Genomic DNA, 21,918 nt, shown 5'->3' on the forward strand with positions numbered 1-21,918 from the left:
ATACAGTAACAAGTTGCCCTGGCATCAGGATTTTAAGTGTTTTCCTTTTTGACTCAAAGACAGGCTTATTAAAGAGAATTTTACCTCATGAGATGAAGTGAAATAATCAAAGATGAGGAGGTATTGTCTCCCAATCACTGCTGTATAACTAAAATTACCTAATTAGGTTGACATTTAGCATTGTCGTTTATTGATGATGCTCAGTGAGTGTGAATGTGCTGAATATGAATGGTAAAATAAGATATGTGCATGCCATAGTTATACATGAATATAAATTAGACCTATAACTATTTGCAGACATGTCATTGAAAATTGCATTTTGCCCGTTTCCCTTCATACTATGTGGGAGCATATTTGTTGATGCAAACTGTCTCCATCAGACTTCAAAGTAAATAGATTTCAAGCCTGCAAGATCCATACATCGCCATCATCATTATCGAGTGGGCAGAGCAAAAAACAGGGTATCCCACACTTTAAGCTCAAATCAGCTCAGAGAATGCTTCAATTATTAAGGGGCTTACGCCATAAGAGAGCCAGTGTTGGTGGATTAGAGTGAAAGCTAGACGCCAAGAGAATGTCGTTTGCATATGAAATTGGTGGGTATTTGATTGTGCTGTAGTGTTTTTTCTTTTTTTTTTTTTTACACCACAACATGATTTGCATACATTTCTTAGTGATGAAACCACAATCCAGTAATACCGGAAAAAAGACAAGCAATTTGCCCTTGCATTGCAGTTTTACTGAACATGCAACTCCAGCTATATATTTTTTAAGCATATGACATTGATGGTTACAGGCGGCAAACTTTGGTGGGCAGATGAGGAATCAGCACAACTGGGAACAGTTACCAAGAGAGACGGTCGGAACACTGTGATCCTGAGAAACAAGACAAGTGGGGTTGTCCACATGAAAGTGTACGACAGGGAGGGTCAGAAAGGTAAGCAGGCTCACTCATACCAACACACAAACACACAGATAAAGCCACAGAAACACACACACACTACCCACATACACTTATGGTACCTTATTGCTTGCCTTTTGCTGGTTGTACTTAACATTCAGGAAGAAACCCATGCCAGATAAACAACGGAGGATGCTCACAGCTCTGCTTTCCTATTTCCGAGAACACCCGTAGCTGCTCCTGCACAGTAGGCTACAACTTGCGTAGCGACCGCATGTCTTGCGAAGGTACGATTCCCAGAATATGTATTCTAGTGCAGCAAATATGCTCCTATCAGTATTTCTTTTTTTTATGGTTGCAGCTCTTTGAAATCTTTCTGCATTCATTACTCTGGATGTAAATAAACACTCTTGTGTTCAGTGCATGTGGTTTTTGGTTCTCTAGGTGTTGACTCATTTCTGATGTACTCCATCCATGAGGGAATCCGAGGAATTGCTCTTGACCCAAATGACAATACCGAAGCCCTCATGCCCATCACAGGAACACTGTTTGCTGTGGGAGTTGACTTTCATGCAGGTATGATACCATGCATCATACAGAGGGATTTTCATTGAATTTCATTGAATCAGTGTGTGATATTGAGTGTAAGGCAGTAGGTATAGGAGAGATATGATGTGGCTTGAAGTTCTGTCTGATAAATGCACATACTGCACATTGTTACTGGTGTTTTTGAGTGAAGTGGTTTTTCATCCTATAAATGGCTAACACTGTACCTTTGGGTTACCAGCAGAACAAAGCAGAATCTTTCTAGATGGAATTCCTTTATGTTTACAATTCTTTACATATACTGTAGGTATATTTATACTGTTATTGCATAATAATACACAACCTGCTTGTCTAATCTCCCGTCCCACAACAGCATAAACCTCTCAATCTTAAACAATGAGGGGAGGGAAAGGTCTTTGTTATCCAGGGCTTTAACCTTTTGAATAATGGTCTGTGTGCTTATACCGTGCAGTGTAGATGAAAGAGTAATAAGTTCACAATACAGGGGAGCCTCAGCATGAATAACATAAAACTATTCCCAAGCCTCCGAAAAAATCCTAATACAAAGCAATTCCCAAGATATTGTATCAAATTAAGGTACCATAACGTGCATCACAAAACATGAACCTAGTAGCTTTTGCTTCCGTTTGTTACATCCCTGCTTCACATATTATATATGATAAAAATGATACATTTATTACACCAACAAGTGCTATGGATATACCATAGGCGGGTAGCATTCCATATATGCAATAGGTTGTCACTGAAGCATGATAACAAAAGCTGTGTTAAAATAAATTGCATACACATAACTGAAAACAGAAACTGCATACACACAAAGATTGATATACTAAGGATTTGCAGAAATTATTTCCAGAAAAGCAGCAGCAGATAAGAAAATGCTTGTTTGGGTTATTTCACATGTATTCTATCACTGTCCTATGTAGATTCACAGAAAAAAGAAGAAAAAAAACACACACAGTAGGAAATGTAAAAGTATACAAAAGGTCGATGAAATTGATTTAACTGATTAAATGCGGCAGAGGCAACACACCTCCCCTGTTACTTGCAAGGTATCATTATCTACAGACTACTATGTAATAAAGGGAGAAAGCAATACCAGAATGATGTCTACAACAAGTCTACAACTATGAATTATAGTGACTTACTGGGACATTGTTTATGTTTTTTTCTTAAATCTTGTTTTTACTGCAATAAACAGAGAATGAAAAAGTCAAAACTAACTGCATAACCATTAGGGGTCAGAAGCCATGACTTGTTGATTCCACCTTTCTGATCCAGAGGTACTGAATGTATAGCATGATATTTGATATAGAGATGATGAATTGTAGTCACATTAGATGTCTCTTAACTGTTCCTCATCTAGCACCATCATCAGGTCAAAATGTACCCTATAACTTGCTTACCTCTGTTATCGATGTTAGCATGCTGATGTTAGCATTTAGTTCAAAGCACTGTGGAGTACTCAAGTCTTATAGTTTGTCAGCTTGTGAACTGATCTTTTAAACATACAAGAATATGGTGACAAGCATTCAAATGATTTCACCTGCAAGGGCACACAATAATTATTGTTAAAATAAATAAAAATAATAAAATAAAATAAATGTGCAGTAGAGGTGATGCAGCACTGTCGCCTTGAAGCAAGGAGTATTCTTCCTTTGTGTGTGTGGGTTTCCTCTGGGTGCTGCCACTTCCTCTTACAGTTCAAAGACATACCGACTAATTGGTGACTCTAACTTGCCTGTAGGTGTGAATGTGAATGGTTGTTTGTCTCTATGTGTCGACCATCTAATGAACTGGCAACCTCTCCAACATGCACCCAGCCTTTTGCCCAGTGTCAGCTGGGATATTGCCCCCTCCCCACAACCTGGCAAAGCACAAGCAGTTATAGATAATGGATGGATGGATGGATAGATGGATAGATGGATAATGATGGAAATTTGCAGTAGGCTCTAATAAATTACAAGGCATATGCATGCCTGTTGTTATTGCATATGTATAATCACATATAATTCATGCATTTTACTGAACACGTTGGGTTCATTACACAGGCAACTCTTATGAGTCAATATCTAATAACTATCAAGAGACCCTGAAATCTAGTCTGAGTCTAGTCTGAAATCTGAGTGATTTCAGAGATCAATACCAATCTGTGTGTGACCACAGATTTTGAAAAAGAGGAAATAAGCTCAATCTAAGTCAAAATCAGACATGGGCAAAGTGCAGAAGATTGCCAATTGTTCTCCCTTTTGTGCAGGTGAACATGCAAATGCATTACTTAGCCCATCCAAGAGCAGCAGCTGATAGCTCACGCACATCATTTACATGTCATTACAGAGGCCAGGCTGGCAGAGCAGAACAAATGAAAACCCAGCAGCTGCATTCTGTCACATGTGAGCAACCTGTTAACAGAGTGTGAAGGCAGCAAAAACAAGCGCAAATAAACATATAACACCACCTATACTCTAACCTGCACAGGGCCAAACTGACAGACACTCATGGAGATACACTTGAAGATTGCACCATGAATGAATTACGTACTATTTTATATGCTTATGTAATAGGGCAGTAAAATCAGAAAGGCTCCATAACAGTTTTACCAACACCTTGTTTTGCATGAAGCAATATACTGCCCTGTAAAATTTGGCCGACAATTGCCTTTCCTATTCAGGCACTGTATGTCAACAAAGAGCTGTGGATGATGTGGGTATTTTCACCATCATACTTTATAGTCCCACACAACATTTGGTGAAATGGGCCGTGCTGCAGTAAAATGTGGTTTCATGAGCTGCTTTGTTTGAGGGCACACATACTTTTGTGACAGCCACGTTCATTATCCTATTTTCTCTTATCATTAACTGTATTGTATGTTTTGCAGGAAATGACACTGTGTACTGGACAGACATGGGCCTGAATAGAATATCCCGGGCCAAACGTGATCAGACCTGGAGAGAAGATATTATCACTACTGGCATCAGTCGGGTGGAAGGCATCGCTGTTGACTGGATTGCTGGTTAGTAGTGCGACTCCCCAAGCCCTGGATTCGGCTGCTGTAAGCTGTCAAACCTGTATTGATTGGTCAAAATTCTTACTTGATTTGATGTGAATTGCTAAAAAAACATTAATCCTTAGTGACAGAGTTGGCTATCTAACTGTGTGTGTTGTAGAGCATGGGTAAGTTCATGGTGGGACCTTGTATCTCGTGCTTCTGTGGATCAATACACCTCTGCTGTATTTATATACCTGGTTATTGCTTTTCTCCACACAGGAAACCTGTATTGGACAGACCATGGTTTCAATCTAATAGAAATCTCCCGTCTTAACGGTGCGTACCGGTCAGTGGTCATATCTGAGGGACTTGATCAGCCAAGGGCCATTGCTGTACATCCACAGAAGGGGTAAACTGCCTTTTTTTGGTTGTTGTTGGCCTTTACCTTAATTATGTTTGACATATACTGTATTATTGTATTTGTGTTATTTGTTTTCAATTATTGATATTACCTGTTATTATATACAATATATACAATGCAGTATACATAATATTTACAGTTACTGTCATCTGAGATGAGAAAGTTTAATGTTCACCTTTAAATAACCTACTCAACCAGTTTTTCTTTTTCTCACTGTTTACAAAACCGAATTTGAGGGAATATTGCCAAAAAACAAAAACAAAAAAACAAGTGGATCACTGTTAAAATTGTTGCCCAAATATATTACCTCTTTTTCGTAGATACACTGCAGTGCATAAATCAGTGTTTTTGTGATGCTGGCCAGGTATCTCTTCTGGACTGAATGGGGTCAGAACCCCTGTATTGGGCGCTCCCGTCTGGACGGTTCAGACCAGGTTACTTTGGTCAACTCAGGCATCGTGTGGCCCAATGGAATTTCCATAGACTATGAGGTAAAGTTGCACCACACGCGTACAAACCAACCTCTTCTCCCTCAACTCCTCTCCCACATACTGTACGCCCCATGTCATTTCTTTTCTAGCTGAAAAATGACTTTGCCTTAGAGGTTCGGTTTGTGATATGCATTTTAAAATTACTTTGCAGGAAAATGCATTATACTGGTGCGACGCCCGCACAGATAAGATCGAGAGGATAAACCTTGAGACAGGTGAGAGCCGGGAGATTGTACTGTCAGTGCCCAACGTAGACCTGTTCTCAGTAGCTGTGTTCGGGCCTTACATCTACTGGTCTGACAGGTAATTTATTATTTTCTTAAATACACGCACTCGCAATGTCCTGCAAAACCCGCATTACTAACCTGACAATAACCCTTCCCTTCAGAGGTCTCATGTGAAAATATTAAGAACAGCAGCTCTTCATAGTGAGGGTCACCGCCTATTTTTGTAATACTCTAGGCAGAATTCAGTGTCATCAGCAAGGGCAAATCCTTCCCCACCCATAAAATCAGGCACACAGTTAAATTTAAGGATGTCTTATTTCTTCTTGTCAAGTCGGTTGCATTTTGCATTTTTCTACACCTACAGTTCTTTAAAACAGTATTGTGGGATCTGTGAAGCAACAACACACAGGTTTTAAACGATTGGTAAAGAAATATTTGTCTCACATGTCTCTTTTATATGCATATCTTTTTCTGTTTTACATGTTCTGACCTGTATTGCATGACTTGTAGATCAATCATGACATTCTCTCCCCTTTATACTGAGGACCACAATGCAAAGAAGCCATTAGCTTTATCATGTATTCATCTACAACTATTTATGTGTATTATATGTCAGGACTATTGTCAAACAAAATGTCTTTATATCGATCTAACTATTATCCGGCCTCAATACAAAGACAGAATACATATGCTTTCTACTCTGAAACTTAAACCACTTATTTTGCTCACCATCTCTCCCACGCTTAAGGGCTCACTCAAACGGTTCAATCCGACGTGGCTTTAAGACTGACACGAGTGAGGCTGTGACCATGAGGAGTGGTCTGGGGGTCAATTTGAAGGATGTGACAGTGTTTAATAGAGGCAGAGAAAAAGGTAGAGTTTCAACTTTGTCTGGATTCACACATTGACTTTTACTATTGCAGTCTTTGCTTATGCTCACTTTTGACAAGTTCTGCAATTTATAGTCAAGTATGATTTAAACATGCAAAATCTGAGGCAAACCAGTAATTGAAAATGTTTGTTTTAAAGGCACAAACCCCTGTGCTAGGAGTAATGGAGGCTGCCAGCAGCTGTGCTTTCACCTGGGTAGTGGTCGTCGGACTTGCTCCTGCGCCCATGGTCGCTTGGCAGAGGACGGCTTTGCCTGTGAACGTTATGAAGGTTATCTGCTTTACAGTGAGAGGACCATATTGAAAAGCATTCACCTTTCAGATGAAAATGACCTCAACTCCCCTGTCCAGCCTTTTGAAAATCCTGCATTTTTCAAGAATGTCATTGCCCTAGCCTTTGACTACAGTCAGAAGACAGCTGGGACCAACCGCATCTTTTTCAGTGATGTCCATTTTGGAAACATCCAGATAATAAATGATGACTGGACAGGAAGATCTGTCATTGCAGAAAGTAAGTGTATTTCACTTTTTTTTTTATGTGTTTATTATGTGTATGTTGTTAATTGTGTGTGATTAAGTAAGTTATGTAAATATAAATGCATGACATACATACACAGGAGCTCAATTGGGATTCCTTATGCGGGTCACCATGAACACATATGTGGGGCATAGACTATAAAATGTGTTTGATATCATTTGAGAAACTGTAAATAAAATATAACAAGGGGAGACAACCCTCTGCTTTGAACACTGAAGTGGAAATCAAAAACATTTTACATACTGATGGCAAAAGAAAAATCTTTCTGTAAGTGCAATGTCCTGTGCAACTTTGCTTCTGCTGCCTGAGAGAGAGAGATGCAAGCCAGAACATCCACTCAATGCTGCTGTTATTTACTGACATCAAACTTGGAGAGAAGAGAACACAAGTTAACCTATTTGCTAACCTGCTGTTTTCTTGACCAGTAGGATAGCTTTGTCTTTGAAGTTGTAATAGTTCTTTAAGATGACACAAGAGCGTAGGCTTATGTGTCAGGATACCCCCAACCCAATTTAACCCGTTACACACACAAATGTGCATGCACTCAAATACACATATGTAAATTTCAAGAGCTACAATATTACTGGTGTCATGGTGACCAGGTTTTTCTGTGCATGTATTACATCCATGTGTGTTTTGAATATGAGATGAGACAATAGGGTACTGGAGTTGTTGACATGTTCACCCAGTCATATGTCTGTCATGCACTTAATGGTAAAGATACACTTCAGTTTTTTATTAAAACTGCTCTCTGCTCAACACCTTTATTATTTCATTTCAGTTTTAATCATATGGGACAACCTTGTTAGGAACAAAATATTCACATACCATCAATAGCATGCACGTAGGTAGAGTAGCATTAATAGCATTTATCTCAACATACCTCCCATATATTCCTCCCCCGCTTAAATTTTTCCTGCCATTACTCCTCTGAAAAGACCATTTAATACTAAATCAGTAGGGTATAATACCTATATTTGAAAGCTTTCTTCTTACTGACTGTCACAGACTGAACAATGGGACCAATCCCTCTCCATTCTTTCACTAAATCTCAGTCAGTCCCGTCTTGATAAGCATGACTGGCGTCAGATGAAGAGCAAAAGCCTCTGTTCTGCTCGGCTAGCATCCTCTGCCGTTCTGTGAAGTTTCTACTGGGAGCAGAGCTCAGCACCTTCCCGCCCCCTCCTCACACTGGGAGACTGGCAGAGTGTTACTGATCTACTCCCCCCCTATCACCCCTCAACCCATCTCCCACACCCCTGCTGAGGGAGCTTTCTGATTTATTTATTTATCTTTTAGAAATGAACAAGCATTATTAAGAACCATCTGTCAGGATTTCTGTTTAAACCGGTGCAAACAATTAATTTGCGTACAATTAAAATTTCTGAATCTATAATATATGCCCATGTATTTTTTTTTTAAATCATTAGCAACACATTATGTGTGTGCAGCTATATTGGTACAGTGGTAGGATGCTATGACCTTCCTTGTTTCCAATTAGCTTATTCTGTTGTTGAGTGAAAGACAGTTTGTCCATTTAGTTCGTACATACTGTCCCTATGTTGTATACAAAAATGAAACTCTTTTCTATTTTCCTATAAAAGTTTCTGTCTGCATCCCGTCATTGAGGAAAGGTGAAGATGTTAATCATCCATATTTCCCTAATTAAACTCCATGTCCCCCATTAATTACTCCCTCGCCCCGCCAACAATTTGTGAGAAACGCCAAGCTGCCAGACGGCTTTTATTGCAAACTATTAATTAGTGATTGGCTGACTCAGGTAGTGTCTTAAGTATTCTCGAGCATGGTTTATAGGTCTTTAGATAAGGAGATACAGCCAAATTCTTTATCATTGGCCACATGTTCGCCATTAAGACAAATTAGGGGCTGCGTTGACAGATGATATTGTGCGTGAAAATGCAACAGTTACAAAAAAAGATGAGACCAGGCCCAATATATTTGCCAAATGCTGGACACAGATGTTATGTGAAAATGAAGACAGTGGTAAATTTACTCAAGTTATTTTATTGCTTTATTGCTTTATGAATGTTGTTGCTCCCATTGAGTTAAGAAAAGAGGAGAAGTCACTGCTTTGGCATTTCTAAATGCGTATCTTTTATGAAAGATAATCTCTTGTTTTGTCAAACAAACAAACAAATGTGCTTCCACATTGAAGAGTTACACATGAGCAAACAGACAAAACCTGGTTCATGCCGGTCATTTTTCCAATGTGCGCACAAAACTGATTTCCTGTCTGGTCCACAGACTGTAATATCTGACATCTTGCATAGGGTTTACTGGCTTTGCAGAGCATGCATTATTAATTTTTAATAAATGTGTGGTGATACAGCACATTTATTAAAATTAAGACAAAAACAAAAGTTTTCTTGATTTCGGGAAAATTTGATGCTTCCTTGATGTCTTGATGTAATTTTCCATTCAGTTTTCGGGGTTTGTTTTGCAATGAGAAGGACCATTGATGTTGTTTTATTTTTGTTTGTTTTGTTTTTTGTTTTTTTTCTTTTGCTGCTATAGTGTGAATGGTGTTTGTAACTCTTTTTGTTTCACTGTCCTCTACGAGAACATGAATGAAAACAGTCCCCCAATCATGGGGGTATCTTTGGGGAGCAGTAGGCATATTCAGTAGTACATATTACATAGATCAACTCCAAACAGCATTTTGTAATATTGGATAGATTTCATAACCAAAATGGCCACCCTGCATAATACCTATACGTGCTCCCAAGGCCTATATCTATAGAAGAAACTATCTTACTACATTTGCAGTTTTGTATTTATAAGTAAATATATATCAGTATATTATTAAGTATCAGTTGGTCTTTTACCTTACATATACACCTATATTCATATTTACTTATAAAGGATGTACTGCACTTTGTTATAGCCATAACTTGTAGACTGATGAGACAGATATTTCTCCCATTAAGATCTCAATGTGGTGTCATTTATGGCCTATTTAGGTTACTTACAATTTAAACGAAGATCTTGTGTGTCTGTCCTTTAAGATGTTGGTTCAGTGGAGGGCCTGGCCTACCACCGAGCCTGGGATACCTTGTACTGGACCAGCTCCACTACCTCCACCATCACCAGACAAACTCTGGACCAGAAACGAGTTGGTGCCTTCACCCGGCAGGCTGTGGTCACACTCTCAGAGGAAGACCATCCACATGTCCTGGCACTGGATGAGTGTCAAAAGTCAGTAGCTCTTCTAAGTTTCTAAGCTTCTAAACTACACTCGGTTTTATTGCCATTTGGAGTCATCATCTTGATGAGGAGCTATATAGAGCATGCTGATGACACTCTCTATGTTACTTTTGATCTTCATTATCTTAGCTTTGAATCAAATCAAATTGAATCAAGGGAAATGTTCTATTTAATGGCCCAGAAGAGTATGTAACAACCAAGCATAATAGCATTTTGTTACTTTAATTACATTACAAAGCTCAGAACTTTTTCCTGACTGAAGGCTTTTCTCTCTGATTTTCTTAGTGTTTAAATAAATTACACTTACAATAGGCTGCCAGAGTTTTTTTTTTTTATGAGAATAAAGAAAACTCAGCTAAAAGAAAAAAATAAACTACTGCTATTCTAAAATGAGTGCACTGATCGTATAATACTTTTAGGAAAGATTTAGGATTCTTGTACTTCTATAAATCTACTCATGGACTATATTGTTGATATTCTGCCAGGATATGTCCCAGGTAGAGCGCTCAAATCCACCTATTGTCTACTTCTCGCTGTAACAAATATGCAGACAAATCAAATTGTCTCCCTCTGGATCTGCGGAAAACAACATCAACTCAGGCTTTTAAGTGTGTGTTGTGCCTGCTTTTTAGCCTCCCCCTGTTCTAGATGCTAACACTTATTGTTAACACTTACCTTTTACTTACTTTTCACTCAATTCTCAATTTTAATAAATAATCTCTTGAGAATACAAAAAAATAAACTTCAAATTGCCCAATTATTTAAAGGACCTGTGATTTAGTGGCTAGTCTAGCAGTGTAGTAATTTCCTTCCTAGTCTGAAGCAGAAATTAGAGGCATTTCCAGTGATCATGAAATGCATGAAAAATGTGACACCGCCTACCTAGAGCCAGTGTTTAGTTTGTCCATCCTGGGCTACTGTAAAAAACATTGTGATTCAACTTGTCAGATTCTATGGAAGAAGACCCACCTCAAAACACCTCCAAACTTGAATAGTCCCACCATCATGTTTCACTGTAGTCTTGATACAAGCAGTGTGATGACGTTGATGTATTGAACTATCTTTGATATGTGGTCACTTATGGTCTACCTGATTGTTCTTTGGATAGAAATTATATAGTTTCTGCAAGGTGTTTTAGAGTTCCATGCACTGTCACCTTAGAAACCTCTAGCCATGTGTTGACACTGAAAAACTTGGTGTTGGTCTCATCAAATGATGAAAAGTTTTGTGTGTTCTTTCACCACAGAACACAGTTATTATTGCTGTTTAACTATTATCTTGGTAACTTTTTAGCAAGAATCCATTCAGTCCTAAGGCTTTATTTGTTGCATTATGCCATCTGGAACTCATCATCTGACATATCCTAAAGAGGATTGTGTTTAGGTGGGCTTTTTACACTTCAGGTGTAAGTGTTCTGATCTGTTCCTAGCTGTGTGTTTCCTGTTGTTAAAAAATAACACTTCAGTATTCCTGTCACATCTACTTCAGATTTAACACTTGCATATTCATGAATATAAAAAAAAAATACTGTGAGCAGTCTGAAAAGAGTAAGTATCTTGCTCCTCTTGTTGTACTAGCTAAATTAATTTCTTGACCTCTATATCTTGGGTTGCCATTTTGGCACCATATCCATCCCACTCCAGAAACACTGTCTGATAATTAGAATTCAACTCAAGTGGCTAATTTTCTGTCCCCGGTTGTGACTTCTGACCAGAGTCCTTATTATTGCCCAAGGGTGGGCTTCATCATAGTGTAACATGAGACCTCAGGCTGAAAACATTTCTCATACAATTTAAAACATAACCCTTTTTTTCAGCATGGGTGTGATTTAAAATTGTGCACCATTCCATATAAACCGAGATACACATTCTTAAATGTATTTACTCTGCTGTTATTTCTGGTTTTCATGTTGCTAGAAGTCCTCACAGTGGGGATTATAAATAAATGACCTCCCATCAGGTTTTGGCAACTACAGGATTATGTTGATGACTAACTGACATCACTGCAGAAACCTCCAGCCATCTATCCAATTTAGATGGATTTTTTTTCTGTTCATTAGTGTTTGTTTTGCTTACACTGCAGAGAGTTCCCTGGTTGGCATGTTTTTTGTCTGTCTTGTCACACTCAGTAAAGATTTGTCTGCTGACTAGTAATTAAATGTATGGTTTGGTTGACCTCTCACATTTTAGCCTGATGTTTTGGACCAACTGGAATGAGCAGAGACCCAGCATCATGAGATCCACCTTAGCAGGCAAGAACATGAAGATTATCATCGGTTCTGACATCCTGACGCCCAACGGACTGACTATTGATCACAAAGCAGAGAAGCTCTACTTTTCAGATGGAAGCCTTGGCAAAATTGAGAGATGTGACTACGATGGTTCAAGCAGATATGTAAGTATTAAAATAATGCCCCACCAAGTAAATTATATAATTGTGGTTGTGCAATTTCGAGTAACATATTTATTTCTCTCTGTAAAAAAGCAATATTTTAATTTTTAGTTTTTCTGTCATTATAAGGCATGGACACTGTTTTGATTACATTTCCATATCTTTATATTATACCCTTTGAAATTCTCATAAATCTTTGTTTTTATGAAAGAGACCCAGTTACTCATTAGAATCTATTTTCCACATTTGTCTCTCTGTGATGGAGATGCTTTATTACAAAACATCTGAGAAACATGGGACATATTCAGGGCAGAATGTCAGATTGATCAGTCCTTTTATCCTAAAATGAAACTTTTTTTTTTCAGCCTTCCATTTAATCTCTCATCCCTATTGAGCTCCCATGATATGGTCTATACAGGAGATAGGATCTGAAATATCTCTTGATGTTCTTTCTGATATTTCATCTCTGAGGGTACAGAGGTTTTCCTTAATCACAGAAGTCATTCCTTGCAAAAGTAAAAAAGCTCAGTGAGGGGAGTTTTTTTTTTGTTTTTTTTTTGGGTCCATGAAAAAGTTGCATGCATTTTGCACAGTGCCCTGACTAGATATATGTCTTCTGTATTCTGGAGTGTAAAAGATTACAGTACAAGATGGCCTTTTTTGCTCTGGATATCAGTTTTTGCTTGACATGACCTCTGCAGCTCAGCACCTTGGCCCATCTCAATTAGTTACCCATATGTTTGCTGAGCTGGGTCACAAGACTCGGGAAGTCTTCACCTTTGGGTCCCCATCAGCTCTTGCTGCAGTCTAATCCTGCTAATGAAGGCTTTGCTGTGAGACCGCTCTGGGTGCAGATTCTCCATTCCAATTAAAATGTGTAAATTAAACAGAGATGGCTGATTGTCAACTTCATCGTGAAAATCTCAAGACAATCCATCTATTATATACAAGAAGCTTTCTATGGAGATAGAAGCTTAAGGCTCCTTGTCACTTTTAGTGTGTACATTGATCTGATGTGTTTAAATCAGCAAAGAAAATTGAAAAAAAGCTGCAAGGTTTCATTTTGGGATGAAAGAAATGGGTTAGGTCTTCCTATAGATACAAAAAAATCCTGTTATAGAACATCCTGTTATGAGTTGTATGAATGTGGACTTTGATGCTAGTGGGGTATCCTCGAGACCCTAGCTCACCTTCGTCAACGCCACAGTGTCATTACAGTGTGGTTGACAACAGAGAAGAGCAGGAGCTCTGGCACGGTTCACTCCCCCTTGCAGTCTTGAGGGTGGAGACCCACAGTGTTAATGAAGGCAGTGAGTCACAGAGGCCATCAGAGTGCATGCCAAGGGAAGATGTCAGTATGTTTAGCATGGTAAAGATGAAGAGAGGGAATATAAATTAAGACCAGTCTGGGAATGGTTAGTGTTGTTTGACATTATAGTGTGCTCTCTGGGCATGTTTACATTGTTATGTAAAACTGAGGTAATCAGTTCGAAGTTTGTCTGCATGGCAATTTAACTACCTTCATTTGTTGAGCAGAGAAAGAGTGATAAGAATGCATGACATATTTTCACATTTACCTAGTTCAGCACAAAAGTAATGGGTTGCAAGCTGTAAAGCTAATGTCTCCCAAATCTAATTTCCTATCAATATGTTCCATCCTACCCCATCTGGCGTTCAATCTTTCCCTCTCTTTCTCTGTTGGTCTCTGTCTCTCACTCACCTGATGGCCAGTTGTTGCTTCCACACGCTGGGCTCCTTTAATCAACACCTGTCCTATTAATCCCAGTATGGCACAGGGCTAATGTGATGCTGCTTACAAGGCTGTCCCATTTAATGGCTGAGACTACAGAGCTGCTGGAGGCCCTGATTCCCTTCCACCGCACCCCCCACCGCCACCACACCCCCCGCCACCACCACACGTATACACATACGCACACACTCACAGTCCTAGAGAGTCCCACAAGGAGGCATCTGATGGATTCCTGCATTCCTGCCAATGACACTGTCATTTACTCCCCCAACATCTGGGTTAAGCAGTCATGTGGGTGGTGGGGTGATGTGTTGATTAATGAGTCGTAAAGCATTGTTCACCACATTATTCCTAGGGTTACACTCAAAATTCTGCTGATGCTTCCCCCAGCCATATCTTGAAAAGATAGTTATTGCCTTGTCCAAGGAAGTACTATAAACTGTAGTAATAGTTATAGTATGAAATGTATGAATTATCCATGTCAACTATTCAGCATATAGAATTATTCACATACACTGTAAATGTGCTAGTAACAGAAAATCATTTTAAATGAGAAAATCATGATGTGAAGCAATCTCAACAGGAGCAATTTGTTCTTTTAGGTCATAATTAAATCTGGACCTGGAAACTTCTACGGGCTTGCCATCTATGCAGATTTCATCTACTGGTCCGACTGGGCCCGCAGGTCTGTGCTGCGATCCAATAAGTACACGGGCGGTGACACCAAGGTACTTCGAGCAGATATACCCCATCAACCAATGGGAATTATAGCCGTGGCCAGAGACACAAACAACTGTAAGTATTTAATCACCTGGAGATGAGCTTAATTTAATGACCATTTGATGCAGTGTTGTGTCTGCAAATATTTGTGTATTATGTGTTTGCAGGTGCCTGGGTGTGTCTGCTTATGAGCAGAACGTCATGCATACATATTAATTATGTTAGCGTAGTTTAGGACAACAGACCAAAATAAACATGTTGTTTTATGCACTTTTTATTGCAGCAAAACGAAAAATATCAGAGGAACACTGCCACTTGTTCAGTTTGAATGCACTTGTCTGTATGTTTTTTGAGGCTTGCACACAATTTCATCCCCCACTCTATTCATTTTTTCAATTCTACACTTTAGGAAGTAATAAAGCCAGATAAATTCTACTCTTCTGGTTTTTCCAAAGCAAAATATCACCAAAACAGAATGTTATCTTTTGCTTTGTCAACCTGCCCCACTGGTGGCCAGGGACTACAGTTGGAAATTAGCTTTTAGCTTATCTCGGGAGATAAATGTATTGTGCATTGTCCCTGTAGACAATAAAAACAAAGACAACAAACAACAACAAACCTTTTTTTTTTTACAAGGGCTTCTTAAAGTTTGTTTTGAATCCTTTCTGACACTGAAGCAGCATATTTACATTATCTCTATATACAGTTGAAGAAAAACCTTTATTGTTAAGGTACATATCCTGAACAGTAAACTGAATGTAAACTTGAAATAAAATGCCATAAATGCACACATACAATAAAACATATTCCTCAGGAGGCAAATAAAAGTCAAAAATTAGCAAAAGTTGGCCACTGGTATATCATTAAGATTCCTCTAACAAAAAGCAAAATATTTTAAAAAGGCTCCACATTTTGATGCAAAAACAGTGGGAATGATAAATGAATGTGGTCTTATTTAGAAAGGCTAGAAACTTAAGTTTCAGAGGTAATTAATAAAAAGCTATGTTGTAAAGGGAGTCTCTGAAGTGTCGTATAAAGTTTAATTTCCAAGTAGGACAGAGGGAAGTGGGCTTAAGCATGTCCCACTGGTTGGATGCTGAGAGCCACGTTGTTTCTAGTTTATCTCTTCATTGGAAATAATCACACCCCATGACCTGCATGGGCACAGCTGCAAATCCACAGCATAATGTGTAGTGATAGGAACTGTTGATCTCATAATCAATTTATCCTTCTTGGTCTTTACATTGTTAACCTCTTATTGCATTTCCCTTGTCATGAATATCCTGACTATAAATAATCATACAAATGGTTTACCTGAGCTGTAGAACACAGGAATGGTTTCTTCTCTCATGAATAAAATAGACATGGCTGGAGGGCAGGTAATAACAGAAGGTCTCCAATGGACACGCTTTGTGAGCGTTTCTGAACACTTTCTCTTGATACTATGTCTCTTGCTGCCAAGCTTCTTTTCTACATTTTCTCTCAGGACTAGCCTGACACTCATATTTACTTTCACAGGTTATGTCTGCAATTTGGTCACGCAATTTAGTGCATGACATGTTTCCCACAGAGCTACAAACAGCTTTTTCACTTAGCACCCCAGGCAGAGAACGACTAAAGTATGCAGCATTGTAATATGTGCTACCTTGGGGAGAATAATAGTCAGTATTAGTACAGAACTTTAACAGCAGAACCTTTTATTCACAAGTTGACCACTGATTATTTTTAAATAAAAACATGTAAGTGCAGCATTTCACTTTAATCAGCTCCATGCATAATACAAAAATATTGATTAAAAAGAGGTCCTCTGCCTATTTTTGGTTAGTACTGTTAGTAACTATGATAACTGACAATATCACTCTATAGGATATCACATCAATACCTTTCTATCTGAACTGTAATTGAATTCTACACAAGAAAATCAGCTATCTCACCCATTTCACACATTAAAATTAACAATAAGGTTTGGTGTCAGGCACCTGGAGTCAAAAAGCGAGAGCTCTTTTCTAGATTGACCAACATTTAAGAAAAGACATTATTCCCATGGTAAGCAGATAATCCAAATTCTGCTTCATTTACTAAAATAATACAATAGACAAGGAAGGCCAAGGCTAAGTGTGCCCAGCAGAAAGGTAAGCCACAATGCTTCCTCAGAAGATAAATCCATGAACGCATTGATCATCTCAGTCTGATGACATCTAAAACAAAGAGTATCCTCAGGGAGATTGTTGTTTTAACTGCATCTGACCGCCTAATCAGTTTTATTTGATTGTTATTGAAGGTGAGCTGTCCCCATGCCGACACATGAATGGTGGCTGCGGTGACCTTTGTCTCCTGACCCCGTATGGGAAGGTCAATTGCACTTGTCGTGGAGAGCGTGTGCTGTTAGATGACAACAGATGTGTGTGTAAGTCATGAGGTGCTTCCAATTTAATTGTACTGATTCCACAGATGCTAACCTTTGGAACATTCTTAGGACTAGATATTGAATTTATTTTATTTTAAGTACCATTGTCTACTATATATATATATATATATATATATAGTGTAACCTGACTGTTAGATTCTCTAAGATTCTCCACTAAGATCTTATTCATGCTGTTTACATGAACCTTTGATGTCTCTGAATTGATTCCTTTCCACATAACCACACATAACCGGGAGAGCATGAACAGCTGCTGTCTCTTCCTCCTTGACTAAGCAGTGAGTTTGTAATGGTTCCAGAAGTCATAGTCAGTACAGCTCTGGAAAATAAAGCTATAATGTTGTGCCACTTCAAGTTAATGCAGACAGCAGAAAACAAAGTTGGAAGCATAAGGTGTCACAGTTACCTGCTTAAAGTCACAAGACGAAAGCATTTCAATGGCAACTTGCTACCTAATTTGACACATTGCTGGCTGAATTTGAAATGCAATGTGACGGTAGACCATAAGGTAGAAGGAGGTGTTCAAAACGAAGGAGATTTGGCCAGACTAAACATGGAAAGTGACTCAGAAGAGCTGAATGGTAGGCTGGTTGTCAAGAACGACAGGCTTTCTACCACACCCTGATGCCACTCATTACCAGAGCAAGGTTGAGTTTCACATTTTTAATTTATGAAGCTGCAACAAACAGAAGAGAGAGTTAAACTGGTCAAAATCTGTCAAGGTACTTATTGTCAGAATTTCAACTGATGAAATTACAAAAAGGACAATGTTGACTTTTACTATGAGATATTAGTAGCAGATCAAATGAATATCACACAAAGACAAGCATTTCACAGTCAGATTACCCTCAAGTTGAAGTATAAGGGTAATGAGGTCACTGAATGCAGTTATGACATTTACAAACGTTGACACAAAACTGATGTAAATGTTAAGTTCACTACAGTATGCATTGAATGTCGCCTCTGAGTACACCCATATGTAGTTTTGAAGTTTGTTCAATATAAACAGTTGAGTTTTGAGATTTGGACAGTCATAGTTCATCACCCTCACCGTCTTCTTCTGCAGCAGAAAATTCCTCTTGCAACATCCACACTGAATTTGAGTGTGGGAATGGCGAGTGCATAAACTACCAGCTAACCTGTGATGGAATAGCCCACTGCAAAGATAAATCAGATGAGAAGATGCAATACTGTGGTAAGCAACACTTCAGAGCTCTCTCTGAAGCATATTCAGATAAGAATGTAGAGAATGTTGGTTTCATAGAATTCTTGTTGAATCACTAAAAGCACCAACTGACCTGTCTGTCATTGGTGTTCCTGTCATTAAAATTTGGTAAGTGTTTGTTATTTCTAACATATTTATGAATTTCACTGTGTTCAGTCAATAGGAGCTGTCGAAAGGGTTTCAGGCCCTGCTACAACCAACGGTGTGTATCCAACAGTCGTTTCTGTGACGGGATCGATGACTGTGGGGATAACTCTGATGAAGCGTTCTGTAGCAGTGAGTCACAGCCGTTTGATCTCCTGTTCAAGCTGTCCTGCCTCTGAGGGCAGGAGCCAGCCACACTAATGCTTATATTAATACAGCACGCAAGGCCACATGCTGTGCTAAGCCTTCACCGTCTAATGAGCCCCAAGATCATAAAGAGGACACAAATTCAAAGAGGCTCCCAACCCCCATTCTTAAAAGCTTCTTTTGATAGCATGGACAGTACTTTGTGTCCCTTCAACATGGACAGACTGAGTTTTTTTTTTTCTTTTTGACATTGGTGGTGAAATAATCCAGTAAAAGTGCAGTTATGTTTATTTCTCTGCTGTAATTGGACTATAGTGGGAAACTATTGAGATGTATAGACCCTTAATGCTGTACTAAGCTGACTGAGCCCACAAGGAGACAGTAGTCTTCTCATAATTAATGTGGACCTTCCAACTTAGCAGTCTGGGATTTCAGGAAGGAGATCTCACTATGGTGTGTCAACAAAAACTTCTGTATTACCATTAGAACGTTTAATGCTAGTAATATACCGTATATGTTATATAAGTTATAACCTGATAACGTAATGCATACATGGGAAGTTGCCTGAGCCATTGTACACTAGTAATTGAACAATAAAACTAAGATGCTCCTTTTGCGTATTACGGTGTCATGACCCTCTTCGCACCACTAAGAGGGTCATGACAGTGAGACAATTTTCATAACACAGGCAGTTCAACGGCACAGATACTGCAACTGCTCACAAACGAAAAAGAAAGAGGTTCTAAGTATTGTTGTGAAATACCTGTAACCATCTCAGAGTGCTGTCACTGTTATGCTATTCGGCTTTTTGAAATGCTAACTATTTCCCTCAGATGTCACATGTGGAGCCTCAGAGTCATCGTGCAAGGATGGGAGCTGTGTACCCAACTCTGCCTGGTGTAACCAGGTCATTGACTGTTCCGATGCCTCAGATGAAAAAAGCTGCAGTAAGTCCTTTAGCCTTCCATTTGCATTGCAGTTGTGGTAAAATAAAATAAAGTGTAAACACACAACTCTACCTGTATCAGATTCAGATGCATCTTAAATCTGTGCTTGTCACTTGAATCAGATTGCCCCTGTCAGCCTGGTACCCCCATGATTACTACCACTATGACAAGACAATTATTGTGATGTGTTTTGTATTCAGACCACACCGACTGCTCTCACTTTTACAAGCTGGGGGTGAAAGAGAAAGATTTCATCGGCTGCAATTCCACCTCACTGTGCATCCACCCCTCATGGATCTGTGATGGTGCAAACGACTGCGGAGACTATGCTGACGAGACCAACTGCCAGGGTAAGCATCCACCACATACAAAGATGCACATTTTGTGGGTGCATTCAAACACAGATTAAGGAAGTCAGCATCAATTAGAAAGGACTAGAAAAGACAGATTTAATTTTTACACACAATTATGACAATGGAATAAGAGATTCAGAGAGAGCTTAGGAAAAGATAATGACTTCAATCATAGCAAATATCCGGAGGACTGACTTAGTTTTGTTGTTCATCCCAGTTTCCCATGGGCAGAAGTGTGAGGAAGGCCACTTTGCCTGTCCAAGTGGGAACTGCATCTCCAGCGTGTGGCTGTGTGATGGCCAAAAAGACTGTGAAGACGGAGCAGATGAATTCCAATGTGGTAAACCAACAAATCTTACCTCTAGACAATAAACTGAGACAATGTTTTGTTCTCTAATGTGTAGAAAATAGATGAGATCTTTTGGTTGCTGTACACAACACAGTTGGCGGTTGGAAGGATATTTATTTTCCATTAACAAGAAGCTATTTGTTGTAATGTTTTTTGTCATTTAAATAGATCCAGGCCTGCAACACATTTAGCATACAGTATAGAAGACGAAGACAGAAAGACAAGAGATGATTATTTATCATGCCATAAGGCAATTTCTCTCTCTTCACTTTGTTTTGCCCCCCGTCATTGTGTTTGAGATTTCTCAAGTGGGTGTTGCTGCTTGTTTGAAAGTCTAATTCCGACCCTGAATTCAGAGTCAGAAGTTTTTCCCCTTCTCTCTTTGAATTATAATATACAGTACTTCCAGTGTAACATTTAATTAATGAGCTATCACTCACTGAAACGGCTATGCTGAAGATGGGAATGTGGGTTCAATGGAAAGCGATGACATATGAAGGGATTACACATTACAATGCCACTCCTCTACTTCCCTCAGCAGTGGCAGCAAGAGCATTCTTACTCTTACTGCTTTGATCCATGAAACTGTATGCAGAACTTAACATGACAAAGTCAAGATTACTACAATTAAACAAAAGGACCATAATTAAGCCATGGTATGGCTTATTGGCATACCCATTTACGTGTCATTGCTTTTGGCATCAAAGCAAATCTGACTGCATGCTTTAGTGTAGGTGGTCAGAGTAGCTGTTAAGCTTCATCACTGTGACACACATGCACAATGTAATTAGATCTGATGGTGTCCACAAACACACACAGTCACACACACAGTGTCAGCCTGTTGTATTGTCTAGCCCATTGACTGCATGGTCTAGCCTATTAAAGTGTAAGAAGTCACGAAGCAGTCAGCAGCATTAAATACAAAGTGTGCTGTCATCCCTGTGCAGCATTCTTTTCATTCCCTGTGAGGAAAAAGAGATGTAACTTTCAATTATCAATGCCAAACACACCCCATTGCAGACACACACAATCAGGAATTTTGTTGCATCCTCTTGCACCTTTCTTTGTCTTTGCAGCAATTCTATAGATGGCAATGTTGGTCTGTCAGTCTATGGTCCACCACTTTAGTCCAGAATTAAATATTAGATGGATTGAGATGACAATTTCTATATGTATTGTCCACATTGCTTTGATGATCCACTGACTGCAACTATTGGA

The 21,918-nt window shown here is 39.0% G+C and overlaps 1 protein-coding gene across 1 annotated transcript in view; it reads left to right on the top strand.

Annotated features, from left to right (window-relative positions):
- Positions 1 to 21,918, top strand: part of lrp1bb (low density lipoprotein receptor-related protein 1Bb) — a 234,865-nt gene that overhangs the window by 159,084 nt on the left and 53,863 nt on the right. Inside the window, exons 33-50 of the mRNA XM_027291061.1 lie at positions 797 to 937; positions 1,063 to 1,188; positions 1,346 to 1,477; positions 4,347 to 4,481; positions 4,737 to 4,866; positions 5,243 to 5,369; positions 5,521 to 5,672; positions 6,345 to 6,469; positions 6,626 to 6,997; positions 10,051 to 10,240; positions 12,439 to 12,643; positions 14,993 to 15,185; positions 17,392 to 17,517; positions 18,602 to 18,730; positions 18,917 to 19,036; positions 19,885 to 19,998; positions 20,199 to 20,348; positions 20,569 to 20,691. Of these exons, the coding sequence (XP_027146862.1) occupies positions 797 to 937; positions 1,063 to 1,188; positions 1,346 to 1,477; positions 4,347 to 4,481; positions 4,737 to 4,866; positions 5,243 to 5,369; positions 5,521 to 5,672; positions 6,345 to 6,469; positions 6,626 to 6,997; positions 10,051 to 10,240; positions 12,439 to 12,643; positions 14,993 to 15,185; positions 17,392 to 17,517; positions 18,602 to 18,730; positions 18,917 to 19,036; positions 19,885 to 19,998; positions 20,199 to 20,348; positions 20,569 to 20,691 (2,790 nt within the window). The remainder of the gene's footprint in view (positions 1 to 796; positions 938 to 1,062; positions 1,189 to 1,345; positions 1,478 to 4,346; positions 4,482 to 4,736; positions 4,867 to 5,242; positions 5,370 to 5,520; positions 5,673 to 6,344; positions 6,470 to 6,625; positions 6,998 to 10,050; positions 10,241 to 12,438; positions 12,644 to 14,992; positions 15,186 to 17,391; positions 17,518 to 18,601; positions 18,731 to 18,916; positions 19,037 to 19,884; positions 19,999 to 20,198; positions 20,349 to 20,568; positions 20,692 to 21,918) is intronic.

The sequence above is a fragment of the Larimichthys crocea genome, chromosome XVIII (genome assembly GCF_000972845.2).
Source record: "Larimichthys crocea isolate SSNF chromosome XVIII, L_crocea_2.0, whole genome shotgun sequence".
NCBI classification, from domain to species: Eukaryota; Metazoa; Chordata; class Actinopteri; family Sciaenidae; genus Larimichthys; species Larimichthys crocea.